The following is a 27,182-nucleotide window of genomic DNA, read 5'->3' on the forward strand; positions in this document are numbered from 1 at the left end:
ACATGCCTGAAACTACTGGACCTTTTAGGACTAATTTTAGTAGCAAATATTGCTGTTTTGTTTGTCCACATGTTAACTTTTTACTTTAAAAGATAGTCACAGCAGTTTTCCATGCCTACTCAAAGCAACTCTGACAGGCTGTGGTTTTCTCCAGCTGTGAAGCACGAGACTCAGTTCACCTCATCAGGAGTTCTGGGCTACTTTTACCCTGCTTTTGTTTACCCCAACAGATATTCTTGCTGATTTATATACAATAAGTCTGTTTTCCAACCACCCTTCCTTTTTTCTCTGTGCTCATCAGCTTTAAGTATTAATGACCATCAATTATCCAACACTTGATCTAGCTTTTAATTCCTTCAATGGGATATGGAGATAAAACACCCAGCCAGTGTAGGTCTGGGTCATGTGCTCTAACCCCAGCACATCACCATTCAGAAGGCTGCCATGTCCCCGCAGCAACAGCTGTCTTCTCAACTGTGCAGTGTAATTTCTGACATAATTTATACAAGCACGCAGAATTCAATCAGCAGCTGAGCAGGGAGGCAATGTGAACAAATGCTAGGAACGGGTGTATGATTTGCATATGATTTGGCTCATCTGTCGACTAGAGCTATTCATCCATTCCTCTCATTACTATGAATAAACCAGAAATGCTCGATGCTACTGGCAGTTATGTTTCTCTCTTTCTTTTCTTTTCTTTTTTTTTTTTGTCTCAGCTTTAGGGCCGGGACAAGAATACTCAAAAAAATCAACTATTACTTTATTTTTAGTCTTGATTCTGTAGCCCCCTTTACTACAAAAAAAGAATAAGTAAAATTGGGCATTTCATGGGGAGCAAAATCAGACACTGTGGTCAGAAAAACCTTGAAATATAATAGCACAGCAAGAGAAGACCAAATGGGAAGGAGTCTGTTGGGTAGGGAAGAGAAGATTGCTGTCAATATGCTAATACCAGGGCCTGTCACTTTCTGAGGTGGCAGTCTTACATGAAAATGTGGTTTTTAAAAATTAGATAACACTACAAGTCTGGGATGGAAAAAAGGAAGTGCATTAATCCTTCAGGGACTCTTGGTGGCAAATATGAGCCACAAAAGTAGGAAGCTTTGAAGTACTACTGCCACGAATACGAAACTTCATACTGCAACCAGTGGAATTCTTCCCTCCAAGAATGTCCCACTGACCATGGCAGCACGGAGAGGAAGCAGGGTCCAGTGAGACTGAGTCGAGTCTGAAGCCTCTTTGGTAACAAGAATGCTTTGGGAGGCCATAAAAGTTGGCAAAGTTGGAGGGTGCCTAGCACCTTGGCACAAACAAGCACCAGGCCATCACTCACACCTACATAAATATAGTCTAAATATGAGGGATGGGAGGAAACAAATACATACAAACCACAAGTGACAACTAAGACAGCTGTACCCTGCTGCACTCCCTCACCCCACACTACAGCTTAGACTCTCCACACTTAACAATCCCATTGTTATGACAACTTACAAACGCAGAATCAGGGATTGCTAATAACGCCAAAAGTCCTAGGGCTAAATGGAGTGTCTTGACAAATTTCAATGTAGAGTTCCAAGTCTTCAAAAGGATGGAGTTACTCAGGGAAGATAGGTGAGAATAAGCAAGGGTGGTCCAGAAGACCACACCAGAGACCCTGTATTCTCTTGGGTAGAGCTATTATGAGGTTGGGAAAGGCTCAAGTTAGGCCATTGCTACTGGCTTTGTAAAAGACGGGCAACCTCCTTTTCACCCGATACATCAAAACAATGGCCAGCTGGTCACCAATATGTTCTAATAATCAAATCAAGAAAACAAAATTTGTAACCATTGTAATAAAATCCCCCAACCTAAAAAGCAACCAACCCTAAAAGATCAAGACTCTAAAATGATTAAAAGTTAAAATTGATCTTGAGGTCGCAGGGAGCAGAAGGAAAAGGTGAGGGCAAAGGAAAAAACTGGGAATTACACATGATATGTAAATGCCTGGTCTTCACAGAGCTACACATATGAATCAGACCATCATTATGTTACAAGAGAACCAACACCAACATGTCTCCTGTGGAGCACAGTGATAAGCACGGTGTTTTATGGATGCGTTGAGGATAGAGGGGCAGGAAAGTGAGTGTGTTATATACAAAGCTTTAACTCTTCGCAGACTCTTTCTCTTTGTTTTCTGCATCCTCAGGATAGGCATGCCACGTCAGTCTCTCTTCATAAAATGCTATCACAATCTGTGGACATTTCACATTTGCTTCTTTTGCGAGAACCAGGTCTGCTTCATCTGTGTCTTTCCTGGAATGGAAGAATGAGACAACGTTAGGACACAATCTGTCCTATTATGTGATTGTTTGGATTTAGATGGCTCAATTTCCTTGTTACACCTTGATTTCAAGGAGAAATGGACCTTTAATATGTCTGGAGGTTAACCCAGTGGTGGAGCCTTATTTGGAAGGCCCTGAATTTGATCTTCATCACCCCCTTTCCAAAAAGAAAACAAACAGGAGGAAGCAGCCCTCGTGGAGGTGCACGCCTTTAACCCCAGCACTCGGGAGGCAGAGGCAGGAGGATCAATGTGAGTTCGAGGCCACCCAGAGACTACATAGTGAATTCTAGGTCAGCCTGGGCTAGAGCGAGACCCTACCTACCTCAAAGAAAAAAAAAGGGGGAATGTTGGGGGGAGGGGAAGAGGAAGGGAAAGAAGGAATAGCAAGAAAGGAAAGAGAAAACAAGGTAAAAAGGCAAAGAACTCCAGCCAGCCAGTATGGTGGCTCACTGAACACTTGTAATCCCAGGACTTGGGAGGTAGAGGAAGGAGGATCAGAGAGAAGTTCATGGTCATCTTTGACATAATGAGTTTGAGGCCAGCCTGAGCTACTAGGACGCTGTCTAACAAAAAGACAGGAAGACAGCTGAATGGTTAAGGCGCTTGCCTGCAAAGGCAAAGGACCCAAGTTGGATTCCCCAGGACCCATGTAAGCCAGATGGCAAAGTGATGCATGCGTCTGGAGTTCATTTTCAGTGGCTAGAGGCCCTGGTGCACCAATTCTCTCTCTGCCTCTTTCTCTTTCAAATAATGAATAAATATTTTTTAAAAGAGAGGAAGGGAGGAAAGGAGGAGACCAATAGTTCAATACTTTCAAGAACTTTAAGTAAATTGTATTAAATAAATCATAAGTGATTATCATTTCAACACTGTACTAAACCGATTATAATTATAATTAGATGTTAAACATGGCAGGCTCAGTCACAAAGGAGAAATAATAAACTGTACTTATTCTACTTCCATAATATTTATTTGTGTGGTTAAGTAGGTGAAGGAACACAATCAAATCTACAGTCAGCCATACTGGTATAAATCTAAGTCAATTAATCCAGTTTCTGGATCACCTAAGTGAAGAAGCCCTAGTAACCCTCTTTGCCTAGTAACCTTTTAAATACTCATTACTGCTCTGGTCAGAACTGTGAAGAGAACAGTAAGAATTCAGAAGTTCAGGGCTGGAGAGGCTACAAGTTAGAAACACTTTCTGCATAAGCCATGAGGGCCTGGGGAAGCCTAGAGATACTTGAGCTCAGTCTCCAGGACCCATGTAAGCAGTGGGATGGCCAGGAGCATCTGTGTTCCCAGACCCATAGGGGAGCAGAAACCCAAGGCTCTCTGCAGCTCATAAAAACATAGCAGCCTCCAGGAGTAATAACAGACACAAGCTCAAGAATGGGCAGAGAAGGCAGATAGATTGATAGTGAATTCCAGGTCAACCCTGGCTAGAGTGAGAGACCCTACCTCAAAAAAACAAAACAAAACATATAAACAAAAATTTAATTAAGTCTCCTAAACCAGGCTGGTAATGTAGCTCAGATGGTAGGGTGCTTGCTAGCATGTATGAAGCCTTGGGTTCGATCAACAGTACCACATAAAACAGAGCATGGGGGGTTGGAGTGATGGCTTAGCGGTTAAGCACTTGCTTATGAAGCCTAAGGACCCTGGTTCAAGGCTCGGTTCCCCAGTCCCCACGTAAGCCAGATGCACAAGGTGGCATATGCATCTATCTGGAGTTCATTTGCAATGGCTGGAGGTCCTGGTGCACCCATTCTCTGTCTCTCTGCCTCTTTCTCTCTCTCTGTCTGTCACTGTCAAATAAATAAATAAAAACAGAGCATAGTAGCATATGCCTATAACCCCAACACTCGGAAGGTTGAGGCAGGAAGACCAGAAGTTCAAGGTCACCTTTGGCTACACTCCAAGTTTAAGGCCAGCCTGGGCTACAAGAGACAGTGTCCACATGTCCCTCCCCCACATGTCTTTGATTATTCAACTTGTACAGCAATTAGCTTTCTTAGTGACAGTGGTACAAACCTTCAGGCAACCAAGAGGCACATTACTTATCACTCTTTGTCTTCAAGTAAACAAATTGAGGGAAGCACTACACTTTCCTCTAAGAACCATTCTCTCTACCTGATAAAAAGTACCTTGCGCTTAGGTTAGTGTTGAACTTAATGGTTATTTTTTTAAATTAAAACATTTTTATTTATTTATTTGAGAGAGAGAGTGAAAGAATGGGTGTGTCAGAGCCTTTAGCTGCTGCAAACAAACTCCAGTTGCATGAGCTACCTTGTTCATCTGGCTTATATGGGTACTTAGGAATCAAACATGGGTCCTTAGGCTTCTGAGGCAAGTACCTTACTGTTAAGTCATCTCTCCAGCACTTTTTTTTCCTTTTTTAATACAGCATTCCATTTAGTCCTCCGTGGTGATTTAGAAAGCCTCATTCAGCTCCGCTCCCAGCCAGGCCTAGATTCATGCTCCTATGCCTCTTCCTGTATAAACAGATGCTTAGTTCATGATTACTGCTTCCAAATTTACCCTTTCCTGATATGTGTACTAACTCTAAGAAGTTTGAGAATATCACATATCCATTTTGAACCACACTTTAAAATTGACAGCTGGTGGATAGAGAGATGGCTTAGTGGTTAAGGTACTTGCCTGCAAAGCCAAAGGACCGAGATTCCATTCCCAGTACTCAGGTAAAGCTAGATGTACAAGGTGGCACATATGTCTGGAGTTTGTTTCCACTGAGTAGAGACCCTGGCATCCCATTCTTTCTCTCTCAAATCAATAAAAATTGACAGCTGATTTAAGTTAAGGATCACAATTCTTAAGTCTGGGAATTCTTAGTCTTTGCATATAAATTCAAGTCACTAGCAAAGAAACACAGTTGTAAAAATCTTTCTCACCATTTCATTAGGAACATTAAATCACCACAGGAATCTGTCGCACCAATGATCTTCTCTGGCTCCAGTCCTCTCTCAAAGCCCCGGGCAATATCATTACTCTGCTATAAACAGAAGAAGAAAGGTTACAGCCTGAAAAAGTGTCCAAATCCAATTCTGAGACTGGGGAGATGGCTCAGGGGACCAAGCACTTGCCACTCAAGTTTAAGTACCAGACACCATGAAAGAGCCAGAACCGGTGGCAGGCTTCTGGAACCCAAGCACACTGACACTGACACTCAAGGCAAGATGGGAGGCAGAGACAGGACAGTTTCAATGAAGTTCTGGGTAAGGACAGCAGAACAAGAAATATTTCCTCAAATAAGGTGGACTGGCAAGGAAAACCCTAAAGTTGTCCTCTGGTCTTTATACACACACACCGTGGCAGGCACATACCTGCACTCACACATACCTCCTACACAAAAATAAGTAATAAGCTGGGTGTGGTGGCACATGCCTTTAATCCCAGCACTCGGGAGCCAGAGGTAGGAGGATCATCATGAGTTCAAGGTCACTCTGAGCTACAGCAAGATTCTACCATAAAAAGCCAAAATTATTTATTATAAGTAAAATAAAAAAATCAGGGCTGAAGTGATGGCTTAGTGGTAACAAGTGATTGCCTGCAAAGCTTAAGGACCCAAGTTCGATTCCCCAGAACCCACGTAAGACAGATGCACATGGTGGCGGCATGTGTCTTAGAGTTCATATGCAGTGATTAAAGGCCCTGGTTAGTCCATGCTCTATCTGCCTATCTCCCGCTCTCTCTCAAATAAATAACTAAATATTTTTTAAAAAATCAGTTTCTTAGCACAACAAAATATAGTCTACTTTAATATCATTTGATAACATTTCTGTCACCAATTCAAAAAAATTCTTAAGAGCTTGAAAAATATAATACCAGGACTACCAGTGGACAGTGACACCAACATAGTTTTGTAAAAGTTGCAGTTGTCTCAGTATTTCCTGCAAAGAACAAGAAGTGAGCCTTGGAAGCATTTAGAGCCTGTGGAGTAGTCTAAGGAATCAGCCAGGAATTCCTTTAAGCCTTCTCACCCAGGATCTCTTCAATACTGTGAACTGACTACCTCTACTCCAAGATGCCAAACAATCATGTTCACCTTAAACCAAGCCCCTTCACATTCTAAATTTCAAATACATGGCCACTCTCAATCTTACTTTTTAGACTCTTACCTTAACAATGGCCAAAAATGTTAACACTTCTTTTCACAGTCATCTATATCATGAAATAACAGCTAAGAATGAAGCAAGATGGATGGAAGGCCAATTCTAGAAGACATAAAATTTGGGGAGCTGGAGAAATGACTCAACGGAGAAAGTGTTTGCTTGCTCTGAGTACGATTCTCAGACCCCATGTAAAACAATGGAAGCTGTGGTGGGTTTCCATGATCCCAGTACTCTGACAATGATGAGAAGTACAGCTAAGAGAATTTTCTATAAGCACTCAAAAAGAATACCAGAGTGAAGGGGCTGGAGAGATGGCTTAGCAGTTAAGACACTTGCCTGTGAAACCTAAGAACCCAGGTTTGATTCCCCAGAACCCATGTAAGCCAGATGTAGAAGATGGAGCACACCTCTGAAGTTTGTTTGCAGTGCCTATAGGCCCTAGTGTGCCCATTCTCTCCCTCTTTCTGGCAAATAAATAAATATTTATTTAAAGAAGCAGCAGCAGCAGCAGCAGCAGCAGCAGCAGCAGCAGCTGGGTGTGGTGGCGCATGCCTTTAATCCCAGCACTCAGGAGGCAGAAGTAGGGGGATGGCCATGAGTTCAAGGTCACCCTGAGACTGGATAGTGAATTCTAGGTCAGCCTGGGCCAAAGTGAGACCCTACCACGAAAAAACAAAATAGCAGAGTGAGGAGCTGGAGAGGTGGCTCAGTGGTTAAGGCGCTTGCCTCCAAAGTTTAACCACCTGAGTTCAATTTCCCAGTACCCACATAAAGCCAAATGCAAAGTGGCGCATGCATCTGGAGACTGTTTGGCTGGAGGCCTTGGCACAGGCATGCACACGCTCTCTCTAAGTAAATAAATGAATGAATAAATGTCAGGCTTGGTGGTGCACACCTTTAATCCCAGCACTCAGGATGCAGAGGTAAGAGGATCGTCATGAGTCTGAGGCCAGTCTGAAAGTACAGAGTGAACTTCAGGTCAGCCTGTGCTAGAGTGAGACCCTACTGCAAAAATCCCCCCCAAAAATATTCAGTATTTTTGTATTTATTTATTTGTGTGAGAAAGAATGGATGTACTAGGGCACCTTACTGCTGCAAACAAATTACAGATGCACAAGCCAATTTGTGTTTCTGGCTTTGTCTGGAGACATCAAACCCGGGCCATAAGGCTTTGCAAAGATGAGCCTTTAACTGCTAGCTAAGCCATCTCCCCGGCTCCATTTCTTTCTTTCTTTCTTTCTTTCTTTCTTTCTTTCTTTCTTTCTTTTTCTTTTCTTTTTTTGAGGTAAGGTCTCACTCTAGGCCAGGCTGACCTGGAATTCACTATGGAGTCTCAGGGTGGCCTCGAACTCACGGCGATCCTCCTACCTCTGCCTCCTGGGTGCTGGGATTAAAGGCGTGCGCCACCACACCCGGCTCCATTTCTTTTTCTTTCTTTTTTTTTTTTTTTGGTTTTTCGAGGTAGGGTCTCACTCTGGCTCAGGCTGACCTGGAATTCACTATGTAGTCTCAGGGTGGCCTCGAACTCTCGGAGATCCTCCTACCTCTGCCTCCCGAGTGCTGGGATTAAAGGCGTGCGCCACCACGCCCAGCTCTCCATTTCTTTTTTAAAGTAGCAAATTAAAAAAAAAAAAATTCAACGATCAAAGAACACAACACCCCCCCCCCCCAAATACGGATGAGCTGTTAGCAGGTTAGCAGTAAATGGTGGCAAACAAACTGATAATTCATGAGAAAAAGTGCTGAAACCTGGTCTCAGGCAATTATGCCATCTAGACACACAATACAGAGGCCAAGCCAAGAGTAATGACACTGGTGAAAACAAAACAATAAAATCTTATAGAAACCAGGTAATTACTAAAAACTTTGTATTATAGGAGACAACAAAAAGCTTATTTAGCAATAGCACAAAGAAATAAAACCTTAAGACTTCCCCTTGGAGTGAAAGGACAAAACCTTGGATATCTGATTTTCCCAGGATTGCTTTGATCTGATATTCACCTTACTTTTGTCTGGAAAATACAAAAGCTTTCAGGGTCCAGGTGGTCCCCAAAGACACCAGAACCCACAATAGGAAGGAAATTCCAGGCATGGATCAAGGGGAGATACTGGCTTTTTAAACACAGCCTCTTTAGGTCGCTGAAGGAGGAAGAGCTTCCCAGATGTGCACACAGCTGCTCACAGCTGGAATGCTGGCACAGGGACTAGGTCGTACATCATTGCTGGCAGCTGAAAACAGTTTGCCACATCGGGAGGGAAGTGGGGGAATGGAAGAAAAATGGTCAAGCTGCTGAAAGGAGCCAAGGCGAGGAAAATGCTAAAATCATCACATAGGCAGTAATCTTAAATCAGGCATAATGCCGACTAACAAATGTCTTCTGCACTGGTTTAAGGAAACATAATCCCTACTCTCCCCCAGCCCATAGTACATTTAAAATATAAAACCACCCATCTTCCCAGCTGCCTCCTTAACAGCCGCCAGTACTATTGAGAATGCTATCAGAGGCCCCAGACAAATATTACCATGGAAGGGATGTAAGGAGGTTGTTTTCAAGGTCAGCAGATCCAGAACTTAGCCTAGGCACTAAAGTCTCTGCACTGGCCAGTGGCATGAAGCCAAATTACTCAGACTGTTTCTTTTAAAAGGACAAAAATCCCAGATTGAAAAACTATGCACTGTCATAAATGCCTAGTTAGAAGTCTTACAGTATGTAGTTTTTGCTCTATTAACTAGAAAATGAGTCCAGAATACAAAACGAAACTGGAATACAAAAGACCAATAATAAAAAAAAATCAAGTCCCAGCTCCTTAGAAAAAGCAGAGCCGGGTGTGGTGGCACACACCTTTAATCCTAGTACTTAGAAGGCAGAGTTAAGAGGATCGCCATGAGTTCGAGGCTATCCTGATTACAGTCCCAATTTATTCTCACTTTATTACTTTTGAGAAGCTTAAGCCTGCTCCCACTCCCATGAACAAGAATCACCTCTGCAAAGCGTGACATCTCAGTCCACCCACAGAAATTCTCATTTAACTGTTCTGGGTTCATCTTGGACACTGGGGATTTTTTAAGAGCACCCTCCAGGTAGCTCCAGGTGTGCAGTGGGGATTGAGAGTAATATTCTAACAGGCCAGGCTTCTGAGCAGAATGAACACAAACAAGGTGCTTGTGGTACTGAGGCTAGAAGATTTGGAAGTGGGCTCTGCTTTCATTCCACTACACTTTAAGTACATACTACATCCATTACCATAAAGGCTTCATAACCACAAAGTAAATGAAGGCATCAAACCTAGGGGTAGAGTGTGTGTAACATACACACATGGAAATCACACAGATGAAAAAGAGGGCTGGGGAGATGGCTTAGTGGTTAAGGTGTTTGCCTGCAAAGCCTAAGGACCCAGATTCCATTCTTCACCACCCATGTAAGCCAGATACACAAGGTGGTATATGTGTCTCAATTTTGTTTGCAGTGGCTAGAGGCCCTGGCATGCCCATATTCTCTTTCTCCCTCTCTCAACTAAATTTTTAAAAATTGAAAAAAAAAAAAGTCCTAGACAAAAGAAAGCCAATATAAACATGTTACTTGCAAAAAAGAAGTCAAAAGGATAAAAGCAACTTAATCAGTTCAATTTGCATAAATATATCTTCCTAAACTAAACAATAAAGAAAATCAAAAGACGAAAATCAGTTTATTATTTGGGATGCATAGCTAGACAGCACCCAGGAAGCTGAGATGGGCTAATATAAGTTCTAGTCTACCCTGGGCTATAGTGAGTTTAAGGCAAGCACAGCATTATCTTGTCTTAAAAAAACTAAGGGAAGGGCTAGAGAGATGGCTTAATGGTTAAGATGCTTGCCTAGGAAGACTAAGGACTGAGGTTCGCTTCTCCAGGTCCCACATAAGCTAGATGCACAAGGTGGCACATGCATCTGGAGATTGTTTGCAGTGGTTAAAGGTCTGGCATGCCCATTCTCTCTCTCCTCCTCCTCTCTCTGTCTCTAATAAATAAATAAAAATAAATCTTTAAGCTGGGCATGGTGGCACATGCCTTTAATCCCAGCACTTGGGAGGCAGAGGAAGATCACTATGAGTTCAAGGCCACCCTGAAACTACATAGTGAATTCCAGGTCAGCCTGGGCTAGTGTGAGACTTTACCTCAAAAAACAAAATGAGGGGCTGGAGAGATGGCTTAGTGGTTAAATGCTTGCCTGTGAAGCCTAAGGACCCCAGTTCAAGACTCGACTCCCCAGGACGCACGTTAACCAGATGCACAAGAGGGTGCAAGCGTCTGGAGTTCATTTGCAGTGGCTGGAGGCCCTGGCGTACCCATTCTCTCTCTCTATCTGCCTCTTTCTCTCTCTCTGTCTGTCACTCTCAAATAAATAAATAAAAATAACAAATTTTTTTTTAATGAAACAAAAAATAATAAATAAATCCTCTCTAAAAAAAAAAAAAGCCAAACTAAAGGGAGGGCTGCAGCAGTTAAGGTACTTGCCTGCAGTGCCTGAGGACTCAGGTTCAATTCCCCAGTACCCACATGAACCAGATGCACAGGTGGCACACGCATCTGGAGTTCCTTTGTAGTGACAAGTGGCCCTGGTGTGCCATTCTATGTCTCTTTCTGCTTCTCTTTCTCTCAAATAAATTAATTATAATCCTAGCACTGGGGAGGCTGAGGTAGGTGGATCTCCATGACTTTGAGGCCAGCTTCAGCTACTTAGTGACTACCAGGTGAACCTGGGCTAGACTGACACACTGCTTCAAGCAAACAAACATAGATTAATGGGGGTGAAAAGTCCCAAATTGAGGTCAGGGGAAGAGACTGAGTAAAGGAAAGGTGGAGGGAGGGCTAATCAAAATCTAAGAGGATGCAAATAAATCATATGGAATCCTCCCGTTTCAGACAATGGAACACTCAGGAGCCATAGATCATTGTTAGAAAATTTTCAGTGCCAGGGATGGGATACCTCCCCAGTGAGTTGTTGGCCAGGGAGGTCCCTGATGCCCCCAAAACATTATAGGCCACTGCCGAGGCCCTTGGTTTCCCACCAGGAATAGATGCTAAGACCCTACTGCTGAAGACTCCACATACTTGGACTGCAAGGCCACTGAGAAATCCTGCTGGAACTGAGCTGATAGCCTCCTCCATGTAGACCAGCTGACAAAAAGCTGGAAGAAGCCATTCTACATGCAGTTCAATGGGAGAAAGAGACACCACCAGTGAAGATACTCAACAGTGGACACTGCAAGCCTTATAATTGGCCAGCCAGGCCAAATGAGCCAATGGGTATAATAGTGGCACATCTGTCATGGTGGAAACCAACTACCCTCCAATTGGACTAGAGGTCCGCTCCATGGGGGAAAACACATCCCTGATACTGAAAACTTAAAACAGGGGTAGTCATGAGCCCTAGGGGTATAATATCTGCTGTTGTCTGGAAAAATGTATATACTGTGCATGTCAAACTGCCCAGTAAGCACTTCTCTTAATATTCATACCCTTATATTAACACTACTCTCACTTTGGGTAGAGAATCTTCTCTTTTCAGATGGCAGTGACTTTGGGATGATTCAGAAGGTATCATGGTACTGGAAAGAAGTGACTAGAGTACTGAGCAACATCTCGATCACACCTTCTAAGGCTCAGAGTCTAATGTGGAAGAGGTGGCAGAAAGAATGTAAGAACCGAAAGAAGGGTAGGACTCCTTATAACGTGCTCCCTCCAGACATAAAATGGCCTGGATATCCATGACCTCACAGTGCCTGACACTACCTACACAAGACCATCATAAGAGGAGGAAAAGACCATGACATCAAAATAAAAGAGAGAATGATTGGGCTGGAGAGATGGCTTAGCGGTTAAGCGCTTGCCTATAAAGCCTAAGGACCCCGGTTTGAGGCTCGGTTCCCCGGGTCCCACGTTAGCCAGATGCGCAAGGGGGCGCACGCGTCTGGAGTTCGTTTGCAGAGGCTGGAAGCCCTGGCGCGCCCATTCTCTCTCTCTCCCTCTATCTGTCTTTCTCTCTGTGTCTGTCGCTCTCAAACAAATAAATTAAAAAATTAAAAAAAAAAAAAAGAGAGACTGATTAAGATGGGGAGGGGATATGATGGAGAATGGAATTTTCAAAGGGGAAAGGGGGGGGAGGGTATTACCATGGGATACTTTTTATAATCATGGAAAATGTTAATAAAAATCGAGAAAAAAAAAAGCAAACAAACAAACCAACTCCTAAGGAGAAGTAGAGGATAAATGCAGCTGACCTGCATATTTAGAGATAGATAACTGCAAGTCACATGAATTTCACCTCAATTTAAATAAGAACCAAGATGGACATGGTATCACATGTGCATACTTCTAGCACTGTGAAGGCTAAGACAGGCTGGGAGATCAAGGCCAGCTTGTGCTACAAAGTGAGCACAAGGGCAGCCAGGGCTACATAACAAGACCCTGTCTCAAAAAACTAAAAATCCAATCAACAAACACACAAAACAAAATAAAGGGCTAGAGAAATGGCTTGGCATTAATCTTGTCTGCAAAGCCTAAGGCCCTGGGTTTGATCCCCTAGTACCCACATAAAGCCAGGTGTAAAGGGGTGCATGTGTCTAGAATTCATTTACAGCGTCTAGATGTCCTGGCACACCCATTCTCTTCTTCCATCCCTCTCCATTTCAAAAATGTATTAAATACACACACACACACACGAGTATTAAATAAATGCAGAGGCAGAAGGATTGCTGTGAGTTCGAGGCCAGGCTGGTACTACAGGGTGAGTTTCAGGTCAGCCTGGGCTAGAACGAGACCCTACCTCGTTAAAAAAAGAAAAGAAAAAAAAAAAGGACTAGCGAGATGGCTCAACAGTTGACGGCACATGCTTACAAAGCCCTGGTTTGATTCCCCAGTACCCACATAAAACCAGATACACAAAGCACAGCATGCATCATGATGAGCACCCATTCACACTCTTTCTGTCTACCTCTTTGTCTCTCTCTCAAAACAAACAAACAAACAAAAAGCCCTCAAAAAGCTGAATGCAGTAATGCATGTCTTTAATTCTAGCACACAGAGTGAGTCCATATCAGCCTGGGCTAGAGTAAGCTGCTACCTGGGAAAAAAAAAAAAAAGTACAAAGATTCTCTTTCTCTAAAGTAACTAAATTTCTATTTATGGAGAAGACAGGGTGGTTTAATGTTTTACATTGTTTTGCTACTTTAATACAAATTCAGTGTTACAAATGACATTTCTCCTTTGGCCAGTAGAGGTCACTGTAGTTAATCAACATACTTACCTCGAAGCTCTTTTGTTCAACAATTTACCTTGTAAACCTCGTAAATCAATTCTTAAGACAGAACTAACTAAAATATGGTTCTTTTCTTGGATGGAGATAGCAAAATGACAGTGAGTGGAGGGGAAGGAGTGTGGAAGCTTACCTCTCTCTTTTTTTTGGATTTGATATCATCAGCACTGTTTGAGAAATTGGATTTCCTCTTGTTACCTTCTGACTTCTCTCTGGGTTTGTTATTTTCATTCTCTTTCATCTTCTTATACTTTTTCATAAACTCAGAAATTAGCTCAGGACAATCCAAGTTTTTCTCCGGTTCCCAGGTATTGTGCTCCCTGGATAAGAATAGAGAGAAAAGAAAATGAATGAGGGATGAGATCTATTATTGTCTATCTACCAATCATCTTTCCATCTATAAGTCAAGTGCTCAGGGTTAGCAAATGCCCTACCACCATTTTAAGCCCCTTTCCAGTGCTTTATTTATTATTTTTTTTATTTTTGTTTTTGTTTTTTGAGGTAGGGTCTCACACTAGCTTAGGCTGACCTGGAATTCACTATGTAGCCTGGTGATCCTCCTACCTTTGCCTCCCAAGTGCTGGGATTAAAGACGTGAGCCACCACGCCCGGCTCCAGTGCTTTATTTTTTTTTAATATTTATTTATTTATTTGAGAGCGACAGACACAGAGAGAAAGACAGATGGAGGGAGAGAGAAAGAATGGGCGCGCCAGGGCTACCAGTCACTGCAAACGAACTCCAGACACGTGTGCCCCCTTATGCATCTGGCTAACGTGGGACCTGGGGAACCGAGCCTCGAACCAGGGTCCTTAGGCTTCTCCAGTGCTTTATTTAAAGAGGACAGGAATAGAACTTGGGAGGCAGAGGTAGGAGGATCACTGAGTTCAAGGCCACCCTGAGCCTACATAGTAAATTCCAGACCAACCTGGTCTGGAGTGAGACCCTACCTCGAAAAATCAAAATAATAATAATAAATAGGACAGGCAAGCAAAAAAGATAGAAATCCTACCCTTAACAGATTTAATAAGAAACCTCAAGTGTAACTCAGTGGTAAGGAAGAATGGTCCCAAGCTACAAAAAGGAAAATGGGATAAAATAAATTTGATTCTTAAAAAAATTTTCTTGTTGTTTTGTTTTTCAAGGTAGGGTCTTGCTCTAGCCCAGACTGACCTGAAATTCACTATGTAGCCTCAGGCTGGCCTTGAACTCAAGCAATCCTCCTACCTCAGACTCCCAAATACTGGATTTAAAAGCATGTGCCACCATGCCTGGCTGATCCTAAAATATTTTTTTTTATTTGCAAGCAGAGAGAGAATGATATACCATGGCCTCTTGCCACTCCAGATGCATGTGCCATGTTGTGTATCTGGCTTTACATAGGACTATCAGGCTTTGCAAGTAAACACCTTTAACAACTGAGTTCTCTCTACAGCCCCCATTTTTAAAAAGTCATTTATTTATTTATTTGAGAGATAGAGAGAAGGAAAGAAAGAGACAGACAGAGAGAGCAATGGGGGCACCAGGGCCTCTAGCCTCTGCAAATGAACTACAGATACAAGTGTCACCTTGTACATTTAGCATCTCTCCAGCCCCCATTTTTCTTTTTGAAAGTCAAGTTTCACTCTAGCCCAGGCTGATTTGCAGTCCCAGGCTGGCCATGAACTCACAGACCCTCCTCACTTCAGTCTCCCACATATTGAGATTAAAGGTATGCATCACCAGGCTTGGCCTCTGATCCTAGGTTTTTATTCAAGAGAAATGAAAAACAACTTTTTTTTTAACAAAGATATGAATAGAATTTACAGCAGCAATTATATTTGTTTTGCAGTGCTGGGTCTTATGCATGCAAGGCAGGTCTACCACCTAGCACTGCAGCAACAGTTTAATAGCCCAAACCAGAAAACAAACTCAAAGGACTATCAACTGGTGATACGGATAAACAAAATATGGAACACTATTCAGCAACAAAAAGAAATGAAATAGCCGGGCATGGTGGCTCATGCCTTTAATCCCAGCACTTGGGAGGCAGAAGTAGGAAGATTGCCATGAGTTCAAGGCCACCCTGAGACTACACAGTAAGTTCCAGGTCAGCCTGAGCTACAGTGAGACCCTATCTCAAAAAAGAAATAAAATATAACTTGAGAGAAACTCAAAAATAATGTGAAAGAAACCAGACACAAGAAACTACATACTTCCTGACTGTATGAAATGCCTAGGCAGTACAAAATTTGAAAACAGACTAAGCTGGGCGTGGTGGCACATACCTTTAATCCCAGTACTCAGGAGGGAGAGGGAGGAGGTTCACCATGAGTTTGAGGCCACCCTGAGACTACATAGTGAATTCCAGGTCCACCTGAGCTACAGTGAAACCCTACCTTGAAAAATCAAAACAAGAAAAAATAAATGAGTGGCTGCCTGAGGCTTGAGAGTTAAGATAACTACAAAAAGAGTCAATGAATTCCTGAGGAATATGGAAATGTGCTAAAAGGGGAATGTGGTAATGGTTCCACAACTCCATAGTCACACATACACAAATCAATTGTACAATTTTAGTGAATATATAAGGCACATAAGTTACATCTTAATAAAAATGTTTAAGGGCCAGGCGTGGTGGCACATGCCTTTAATCCCAGCACTTGGGAGGCAGACATAGGAGGATCACAGTGAGTTCGAGGCCACCCTGAGTCTACATAGTGAATTCCAGGTCAGTCTGGGCTAGAGTAAGACCCTACCTCAAAACTTCCCCCGCCAAAATACCTATCTAGTAATGCACAAGGCCCAGAATCTCTCTCTCTCTCTCTCTCTCTCTCTCTCTCTCTCTCTCTCTCACACACACACACACACAAGCCTAAATCTGGGGGCTGAAGAGATGGCTCAACAGTTAAAGCGCTTGCCTGCAAAGCTTAAAGACCGACGTGTGACTTCCCAAGTGCCACATAAACCAGACACTAGGTGACACACACTTCTACGGATCAATTACAGTGGCTGGAGGACCTGGTACATCAATGCTCTCTCATTTAAATAAAAATGTCATGTGTGGCTTCTCTCTCTGCTTGGCCCTTCTTCTGCTACTATGGAACTTCCTCTGGATCTGTAAGCTTTAATAAACATCCCTTCTTCCATAACTGTGCCTAGTCTGGAAGTTCATCTCAGTGAACCCGAAGCTGAAACTGTCTGCAACAGAAATTGGTACCAGAAAGTGGGGTAAGATGAACCTGACTGTATAGGTCTTCATCTTTTGGAACTTTTGTATTGGAGGAACAGGCATGGACTTGGTACTTGCAACTGAAGACACTTCTGGAGTGGTAAGCCAAGTTTTATGGACTATCCATAGTTTGAGAGTTTAAGAATACTAACTGTAAGGTTTGGGAGTGACCACGACTGCACAAACCACTCTGAGGCAAAGTTGAAAACTTTTATTTGGGAAACACACGAGCTTCAAGGACTGACTCTCAAGAGTGGAGCACAGGGAGGGGGGTACTTAATAGGCTGGTATTGTATATATTTAAGTAGAAGAATAGATTAACGGGGGTGAAAAGGCCCAAAGTGAGGTCAGGGGAAGAGACTGAATAAAGGGAAGATGGAGGGAAGGCTAATCAAAATCTAAGAGGATGCAAATAAATCATATGGAATCCTCCCGTTTCAGACAATGGAACACTCAGGAGCCATAGATCATTGTTAGAAAATTTTCAGTGCCAGGGATGGGATACTTCCAGTGAGTTGTGGGCCAGGGAGGTCCCTGATGCCCCCAAAACATTATAGGCCACTGCCGAGGCCCTTGGTTTCCCACCAGGAATAGATGCTAAGACCCTATTGCTGAAGACTCCACATACTTGGACTGCAAGGCCACTGAGAAATCCTGCTGGAACGGAGCTGATAACCTCCATGTAGCTTCCTGCTGACAGAAAGATGGAAGAAGCCATTCTGCATGCAGTTCAATGGGAGAAAAGTGAAATCACCAGTGAAGATACTCAACAGTGGACACTGCAAGCCTTACAATTGGCCAGCCAGGCCAAATGAGCCAACGGTGCAATAGTGGCACAGCTGTCATGGTGGAAACCAACTGTCCTCCAATTGGACTGGAGGCCCGCTCCATGCGAGGGAATACATCCCTGATACTGAAAACTCAAAACAGGGGTAGTCATGAGACCTGGGGGTGTAACATCTGCTGATGTCTGGAAAAATGTATATACTATGCTTATCAAACTGCCCAGTAATCACTTTTCTTAATATTCATACTCTTATATTAACACTATTCTCACTTTGGGTAGAGAATCTTCTCTTTTCAGATGGCAGTGACCTTGGGATGACTCAGAAGGTATCATAGTGCTGGAAAGAAGTGACTGGAGTACTGAGTAACATCTCAATCACACCTTCCAAGGCTCAGGGTCTAATGCAGAAGAGGTGGCAGAAAGGAAGAATGTAAGAGCCAAAGGAAAGGTAGGACTCCTTACAATGTGCTCCTCCAGACGCAAAATGGCCTGGATATCCATGACCTCACAGTGCCTGACACTACCTACACAAGACCATCATAAGAGGAGTAAAAGATTATGACATCAAAGTAAAAGAGAAACTGATTGAGATGGGGAGGGGATATGATGGAGAATGGAATTTCAAAGAGGAAAGTGGGAGGAGGGAGGATATTACCATGGGATACTTTTTATAATCATGGAAAATGTTAATAAAAATTGAGGGAAAAAAAAGAGTAGAGCACATCCAACCTGAGATTAGGGTTTCTTCAGTGGGAGAAGGTGAGGAAGGGAAAAGAATTCCTTTGTTCTTTACATGAACCATTTTAAATAGCGAGGTTGTGAGACCAGATCGGTAAGTAGGCAACGTACCAGATACGGGGCAGGAAACCATGACCTGGGGCATAGTTAGGCAAAGAAGGGATAATGGCTGGGCAGTTTCTTGAGGAATATGGATAACCTACTTCCTCATGTCTCTGTAGTCCTTCCGCTGTCCTTGTTGACTCCATTTTGGGAGCCTATCCTGACCTAACACTAAGTGTAGCAAGAGTTGTATGTGGAGGCTCGGCTTATGAACTTCCTAAGGGAAAGGAAAGACTGCAGATGAGTCTGTTGGAACGGGACCACAGGGCATAAGGGCTGGCTGCATTATGCTGCCTAGGCCCAGAGAGTTTGATCAAGGTTAAATTTATAAAGTACTGATGGGCCTAGCTAAAGATCTTGGACTGAGAGATTTAAGATTTTAAGTTGGAAAACCTCAAGCAAGTTAAAATTACAGGCTCTGAGACTGGTTTTAGGTTGCTGAAGCTATTATTGTCAAACACATTAGCAATCTTAAGGAAGATGGCCCAACTGCTTCATATTAAAAGGATGGGAGAATGCCTGAGGGAAGACTATGATGGAAATGAAAACTCTTGGAAAGGGATGACTGGAGAAGGAACCTGCTTTTCAATGTTATAACTTACTTCTTTCATGAAATAAGAATATGGCTGTGCCCTGCACACCTGGTATTAGTTTTGGAAGCATGAAAAATGCGTGGAGTGGTAAGGAAGTGCACACACGGTTCCAGAGGCGCTGCTGAGACAAGGCATGGGACAAGGCATGATGACCCTGACAGGCTAGCAAAGCCATTCCAAGATGGACTGTGGTTCGCACGGAGAAGTGAAGATATTCTGGATATACCAGGACTGTGCAAGGGCTACCATGGAGGTTGTTAGCTAAGGAAGTTTCCCTCGTTACACAGTACAGCTGGAGGGGCGGAATTGGAAAATCTGGAGACTCTCAGTCACTAGTTATGATTGGACTTGAACTGCACAAGTTTAATATTTGCTTGATGGTGGTTGAGTTTGCATTGGTCTAATCTCTCTTTGTTTTGACTTATACCAGCTGAAAATGTTTACTGTGTGTCTTTATATATTGAAAGCATATAACTTTTTGATTTTACAGGACTCACAACTAAAGGCAATCTTAAATCTCAGATGAGACTTGGGACTTTGAAACTTGAAACAGACTGAGTACAATGTACAATGTGAGATGGTTTAAAACTACTGGGGGCTGGGGCAGGATGTGGTAGCTTGAATAGATGGCCCCCAATATATGCAGCACAGTTTGGCTCTGCAGCCACCTGGCTGGAGGTGTCACTGGACTGATTTTAAGGCATGGTGGTGGGCTTGAAATTCCAATCTAGAGACAGGCAAAGTGCCTAGTTACACCTGGAGTTCCTGTGTGGCTTTTGGCTTCTCTCTACTTGGCTCTTCTAGTGCCATTATGAACTTCCCCTGGATTGGTAAGCTTCAATAAATATCCCTTCCTCTATAAAAAAATAAAATTAAATTTAAAAAGCTAATATGTTGGGTTTGCCGCAAAAAAAATGAGCCTGAATCTGAAGTCTGTGTTATTTCACCTATGCAGTCAATCTGTACTTGTTGGTGTGGGGGGGTGGTGAGGGGGCACGGCAGGGCGGCACTCTCACCTGCTGCCCTGGGACTACTTTGTGGTGCAGGCTATCACTGAACTCACAGAGACCCTCCTACCTCAGCTTCCCAAGGGCTGGGATTATGCACATGTACTAGCTCTTTCCCATCCTTTTGAAGAGAATAATCTAAGAAATCATGTGCCTTCAACTTCTATGTCTTTAAGGAAGGAGGATGTGAACCCAATGCTCTAGAATACCACTAGGTAATTGCAGGGTCAGCACACCTGGAATGCAAGGCAGGAGCCCCACCCTGGGAAAACTACCTTCTATTTTTATTTAATGTATTTTTTATTTATTTACTTGAAAAGGGAAAGAGAGAATGTGCTGCCAGGGCCTTTAGCCATGGCAAACAAATGCCTCCTTGTGCATCTGGCTTACATGGGTACTAGGAAATCAAACCTGGGTCCTTAGGCCTCACAGACAAACACCTTAACTGCTAAGCCATTTCTCCAGCCCAAAACTACTTTCTAGATCATGGTATCTCCACTGCCAGGTTTTTGAGGCAGATGTGAATTACTTTAATTTTTGTATTATCAAGGTTGTTCTCTGTATTTCTGTAATCCTGGCATGTTTTAGAAAACCAAAACTAAGCTAAGCATGGTGGCACATACCTTTAATCCCAGCATTCAGAAGGCAAAGGTAGGAGGATCATCAAGAGTTCAAGGCCACCCTGAGTCTACATATTGAATTCCAGGTCAGCCAGGGTTAAGAGTGAGACCCTACCTCGAAAAACCGAAAAGAAAACCAAAAACTATGAGCCGGACATGGTGGTACACACCTTTAATCCCAGCACCCTGGAGTAGGAGGATCACCATGAGTTCAAGTCCACTCTGAAACTATAGAGTGAATTCCAGGTCAGCCTGGGCTAGAGTGAGAATCTACTTCGAAGAACCAAAAAAAGCCGGGTGTGGGGGTGCACGCCTTTAATCCCAGCATATGGGAGGCAGAGGTAGGAGGATCACCATGAGTTCAAGGCCACCCTGAGACTACATAGTGAAATTCAGGTCAGCCTGCACTTGAGTGAGACCCTACCTCGAAAAAAACAAAGAATAAAACACACACACACAAATAAAATAAAATAAAACAACTAAAACTATGACCAGACCTGGTGGTGCACACCTTTAACCCCAGCACTCAGGAGGCAGAGGTAGGAGGGTCACCATGAGTTTGAGGCTGCCATCATGAGACTACATAGTGAACTCTAGGTATCAGCCTGAGCTAGAGTGAGACCCTACCTCGAAAAACCAAAAAGAAAAAGAAAACCAGGGCTGGAGAGATAATTAGTGGTTAAGTGCTTGCCTGTGAAGCCTAAGGACCCCAGTTCGAGGCTCAATTCCCCAGGACCCACGTTAGCCAGATGCACAAAAGGGCACCTGGCATTCGTTTGCAGTGGCTGGAGGCCCTAGGTGCGCCCATTTTCTCTCTCTCTTTCTGTGTTGCTCTCAAAAAAAAAAAAAAAAAAAAAAACTACCAAGGACATCTGAAGATGTCATCTGCTTATGGAATACAAGCAAAAAAGCTAAGTTAAGTAGTATCTCCTTTAACCTTAGTCAGAGGCCAAGGTTCTTCTGTTTACACAGTAAGGACTATCTTATATTGACATGCACTTGTAACCTGTAAATATATCATAGAAACAAAAACAAGTCAATCAATTAGTCATACAAGTATTTACAATCTCGTTGTTGACTTGGGGGATATTTAAATTTATGCAATATTCATTTTAGATTTTTTGAGGATGCTGGGAATTAAATCCAATGCCTCATATGTGGGAAAATGCTTTACAGTGTGCTATATCCCAGCCTATTTTGTTGTTGCTGTTTGTGAAATAAATATCTTTAATTTTTTTTGTTGTTGTTTGGTTGGTTTTTGGAGGGTGTTTCTGTTTGTTTATTCAAGGTAGGGTCTCACTCTGGCCCAGCTGACCTGGAATTCACTATGTAAGTCTCAGGGTGGCCTCAAACTCACAGTGGTCCTCCTACCTCTGCCTCCCGAGTGCTGGGATTAAAAGTGTGCGCCACCACACCCAGCTTAAAATAAATATCTTTAGATGGGAATGGTTTGAACACATGCCATACCCTGACTCAAAACAGAAGCTCCATAGTAGAAACATCTGAGATCCATTCAGCTAAACAACTATCACAAAAGGAGTTTAAGAATGAAATAAATCCAAAATGAGGTCAAGGAAAGGAAAGGTGGAGGGAGGACTAATCAAAATCAAAGAGTATATAAATAAATCATATGGAATCCTACGTTTTTGGACAATAGAACACCCAGTAGCCATAGATCGTTGCTACAAAATTTTCAGTGCCAGGGATGGGATACCTCCCCTGTGAGTTGCTGGCCAGGGAGGTCCCTGATGCCCTCAAAACATTATAGGCCATTGCCAAGGCCCTTGGTTTCCCACCAGGAATAGATGCTAAGACCCTATTGCTGAAGACTCCACATACTTGGACTGCAAGGCCACTGAGAAATCCTGCTGGATCTGAGCTGATAACCTCCTCCATGTAGCTTCCAGCTGACAGAAAGCTGGAAGAAGCCATTCTGCATGCAGTTCAATGGGAGAAAAGTGAAATCACCAGTGTATACTGCAAGCCTTACAATTGGCCAGCCAGGCCAAATGAGCCAACAGGTGCAATAGTGGCACATCTGTCGTGGTGGAAACCAACTGTCTTCTAATTGGACTGGAGGCTCACTCCATGGAAGGGAATACATCCCTGATATTGAAAACTTAAAGCAGGGGTAGTCATGAGCCCTAGGGGTATAATGTCTGCTGTTGTCTGGCTAAATGTATATACTATGCTTATCAAACTGCCCAGTAAGCACTTCTGTTAATGTTCATACCCTTATATTAATACTACTCTCACTTTGGGTAGAGAATCTTCTCTTTTCAGATGGCAGTGATCTTGGGACAACGCAGAAGGTATCATGGTGCTGGAAAGAAGTGACTGCAGTGCTTAGTACCGCAATATCTCTAACACACCTTCCAAGGCTCAGGGTCTAATGTGGAAGAGGTGGCAGAAAGAATGTAAGAGCCAAAGGAAGGGTAGGACTCCATACAACATGCTCCCTCCAGACAGAAAATGGCCTGGATATCCATGATCTCATAGTGCCTGACACTACCTGCGTAAGACCATCATAAGAAGAGGAAAAGAGCCGGGCATGGTGGCACACGCTTTAATTCCAGCACTCGGGAGGCAGAGGTAGGAGGATTGCTGTAAGTTCGAGGCCACCCTGAGACTCCATGGTGAATTCCAGGTCAGCCTGGGCTAGAGTGAGACCCTACCTCGAAAAACCAAAAAAAAAAAAAAAAAAGAAGAAGAAAAAAAAAAGAGGAGGATGGAGAATGGAGTTTCAAAAGGGAAAGTGGGGGGAGGGTGGGTATTACCATGGGGTATTTTTTATAATCATGGAAGTTGATAAAAATTTGGAAAAAAAAATAAAAGAATGAAATAAAATTTACTTCCAAGTTATTTGAGCTAATATCTTGTAGTAGATCCTTAATCCTCTACTTAGGAAAAGCTGCATTAATTTCCTCATTTGGAAAATGAAAACATTTCTGAAGTCTTTTATGAAAATTAAAAATACAAGAGGTGAGCCGGGCATGATGTCACACGCCTTTAATCCCAGCACCTGGGAGGCAGACATTAACATAGCTAATTCCAGGTTAGCCTGGGCCAGAGTGAGGTGAGACCATACCTTGAAAAAAAAAAACAAGAGATGGAATTTGGCCAGGTGTGGCAGTACACACTTTTAATTTTTGCACTTCAGAATTTGTTACTCTTAATTCAACTGCAATCTTAAAGTATTAACAGGGGGCTAGAGAGATGGTTCAATGGTTAAGGGTACTTGCTTGTCAAGTCTGCCACCCCAGTTTGATTCCCCAGTAGCCACATAAAGCCAGGTGTGCCAAGTAGCACATGTTTCTAGTTTGTTTGGAGTGACAAGAACCTTGGCACACCCATGCTGTCTCACAAATTAAAAAAAAAAACAAAAAAGTTTTTCGTCTTTTTTTGGGTTTTTCAAGGTAGTGTCTTACTCTAGCCCAGGCTGACCTGGAATTTACCATGTGTCTCAGGGTGGCCTCAAACTCAAGGTGATTCTTCTCCTACCTCTGCCTCCTGAGTGCTGAAATTAAAGGCATGTGCCATCATGACCAACTTAAAAAAAAAAAAAAAAAGTATTTTCTAAGTATTAATTGTAAAATTCCTGAAATAAACAAGCTGCTTGGTATTTGTCTCTATTATCAGACTGACCACCATGGTGCAACAGTGACTGTGTTCAAACAACCTGCGCGGCCTACTATGTATACTACAACGGCTGCCTGCATCACCCTATCTTCTCCTCACTTCTTTTTCTTTACAGTAAGAACAGTGAGGACAAAGAAGATAAACTTTGAGATCATATTCAGTGTGACTTTCTATTATAGGATGCTATTACAATTATTCTATCATTGTTATCGTTAACTTCAAACCGTGACTAAGTTACAGAATCAACTTTACCACAAGTACGCATTATTATATAGCAGGAAATAGTGTGCATACAGGCTCTGATACCATCCATAGTTTCAGACATCCACTCATTTGGTGGCACACATTGATACACAAACAGTTACTTTGTTATAGACAAAATGCTGAGGGAGGGGAGAAAAATGTTCCAGCCTTTATGAAATCCCAGGCACTTATGACAAATTAGAGAGAAATGCATCATCTGTCTGCCCCAGACTGTATCTTTCAACTTTGTTTCTATGATGAACACCAAGAGCTCAAAGAAAGACAAGTTCTAAGTACCTTTCAAAGATCCTAGTACTTCTAGTGGTGACTCAACAGGCCTAAGAAACACGTGAACATCTTTTTATTCTTTTAATTCAGTGCTTCTTCTGCTTAGCAGAAGTTGTGATACCACTCTTTAGAAATATGATGAGCACACACTAGGCAAGCACTCTACTCAGCTACATTCCCCACCTAGACCCTACATTCTACTACCGAGCCACACTTCCTACTTAGGCCTATCACAAGCTGTGAGTCTAATATGGTAATCAGTAGCCACATGTGGCTACTGAACACCTGAATGTGGCTACTCTCAACTGAAATGTACCAAAAATGTAAAATACACTTTAGATTTTAAAGAGCACACAAACACAGTACCCCATTAGTAAGTCTTTTACTGATCAAGGTTTTAGAGTACTTTTGGCTAATCATATAGTAAACCTAAACCTTTTAACAGGCATGGTACTCACACCTTTAATCCCAGTACTTGGGGGGCGGAAGGATCCCCTTAAGTCTGAGGCCACCCTAAGCTAGAGATTCTAGATCAGCATGTGTTAGCCTCAGGAAAAGTATCCCCAACCATCCTTGCAAAATAACTCCAAACTGAAAACAAATAACAAAAATGATACTACATTCGAATGTTATTTATAAGACAGGGCATGATGGTATATGCTCAGGAAGTAGAGGCAGGAGGACTGCTTTGCAAAATGAAGGCCAGCCTGTGCTACATAGACCCTGTGTCTTTTTGTTTTTGTTGTTGTTTGGTTTTCCAAGGTGGAGTCTTTCATTGAGATGCTTGCTTCAAGGCTGGAGAGATGACTCAGTGATTAAGGCACTTTCCTGCAAAACCTTATGACGTGGGGGTTCAATTCTCCAGTACCCACATAAAACCAAATGAACAAAGTGACGTATGCATCTGAAGTTCATTTGTAGTGGCTGAAGACCCTGGGGTGCCCCCTTTCTCTCTCTCTCTTCTATTTCTCTCTGCTTGCAAATAAATATCTTAAAAAAATTTAAAAGATGCTTGCCTCATGCTTTTTCTAAAAGTCCTAACATTTCACAGAGTCAGGGCATCACTCAAGAATCCTCACCACAGCCAGGCATGGTGTAGCACGCCTTTAATCCCAGCACTCAAGAGGCATAGGTAGGAGGGCCACTGTACGTTCGAGGCTAGTCTGAGACTACAGAATGAATTCTAGGCCAGTCTAGGCTAGAGCAAGACTCTACCTTGAAAAAAACAAAACGAATCCCCACCACACACACACGGCTTGATTCTGTTTGTGTCACATCTTCTAACAGACTAGGTGGCCACTGTTTTGCAGGGTGAAACTGAATGTGGAGGAAACAGAGTTGCCCTTATTATAAATTCTGGATTTGCCACCTTTAAAACAGATGGCTGCATTTTAAAGTGTAACAGCTACTTTACTTCAACTGATTTTCTCCTCAGGTTTAAAAAGAATTACTGAACTCATTTTCAGAAAATGTTCTAGTAAGCTTATCAAACCTTGAAATCATGAGGCCTAATTCCTTTTTACTCAACAAATGTATAGATTATACAAAAAGGTTGTTCAAATAAAGAAATAAATGTTTAAGCAAGAGAACTTTGTGTTATCTTTTGCTATGCCCCTGCCCCAGGTAGACTCTCGCTTTAGCCCAAGCTGACCTGGAATTCACTATGTACTCTCAGGATGGCCTGGAACTCTTGGCAATCTTCCTACCACTACCTCCCTAAACGTGCTGGGATTAAAGATGTACGCCACCACACCAGGCTACTCGACTGTGCTTTAAAGCAAACCAAGAAACCCCCTCAAAAAGTATCAATACTGGTAGAAATAATAATGGAAATTAAGAAAAAATAAAGCACGTAGTCTTAAGGGGCAAAAAAGACGGGTACTCCACTCTCAAACACTGTTATCATCCAATTTTAGAGAACTATGAGATAAACTTTTTCTTTTTTTCTTTGCTTAAATGTTATAAGTTTTAGGTAAGTTGTATCCAAAAGCATACTAATGATTACACTTACACTGAGCTCCTATGTCAGGCTCTACATCTATCCAACACCTCTATGTTAGTACTATGTGCTGCACCAACACACACACACAATCTTTGAACTGGCCATGTAGCTGAGAATGACCTTGAACTCCTGCCTTACTTCCCACATGCTGGAATTATAGGCATGTCAGCAAACCCCGCAAGTACTATTTCTTTTTCTTTTTCTTGGTTT

The 27,182-nt window shown here is 42.6% G+C and overlaps 1 protein-coding gene across 4 annotated transcripts in view; it reads right to left on the reverse strand.

Annotated features, from left to right (window-relative positions):
* Positions 1-630: 630 nt before the first annotated feature.
* Positions 631-27,182, reverse strand: part of Cbx5 (chromobox 5) — a 58,553-nt gene continuing 32,001 nt past the window's right edge. For 3 of the 4 annotated variants that reach the window (XM_045153131.1, XM_004649921.2, XM_045153129.1), the window contains exons 3-5: positions 13,881-14,067; positions 5,233-5,333; positions 631-2,292 (exon numbers count right to left, since the gene is read on the reverse strand). In XM_045153131.1, coding sequence (XP_045009066.1) covers positions 2,142-2,292; positions 5,233-5,333; positions 13,881-14,067 — 439 coding nt within the window. In that variant the 3' untranslated portion in view covers positions 631-2,141. The remainder of the gene's footprint in view (positions 2,293-5,232; positions 5,334-13,880; positions 14,068-27,182) is intronic. The other variant, XM_045153130.1, reaches the window with a different exon arrangement.

Source organism: Jaculus jaculus, chromosome 6 (assembly GCF_020740685.1).
Source record: "Jaculus jaculus isolate mJacJac1 chromosome 6, mJacJac1.mat.Y.cur, whole genome shotgun sequence".
Classification (NCBI taxonomy): Eukaryota; Metazoa; Chordata; class Mammalia; order Rodentia; family Dipodidae; genus Jaculus; species Jaculus jaculus.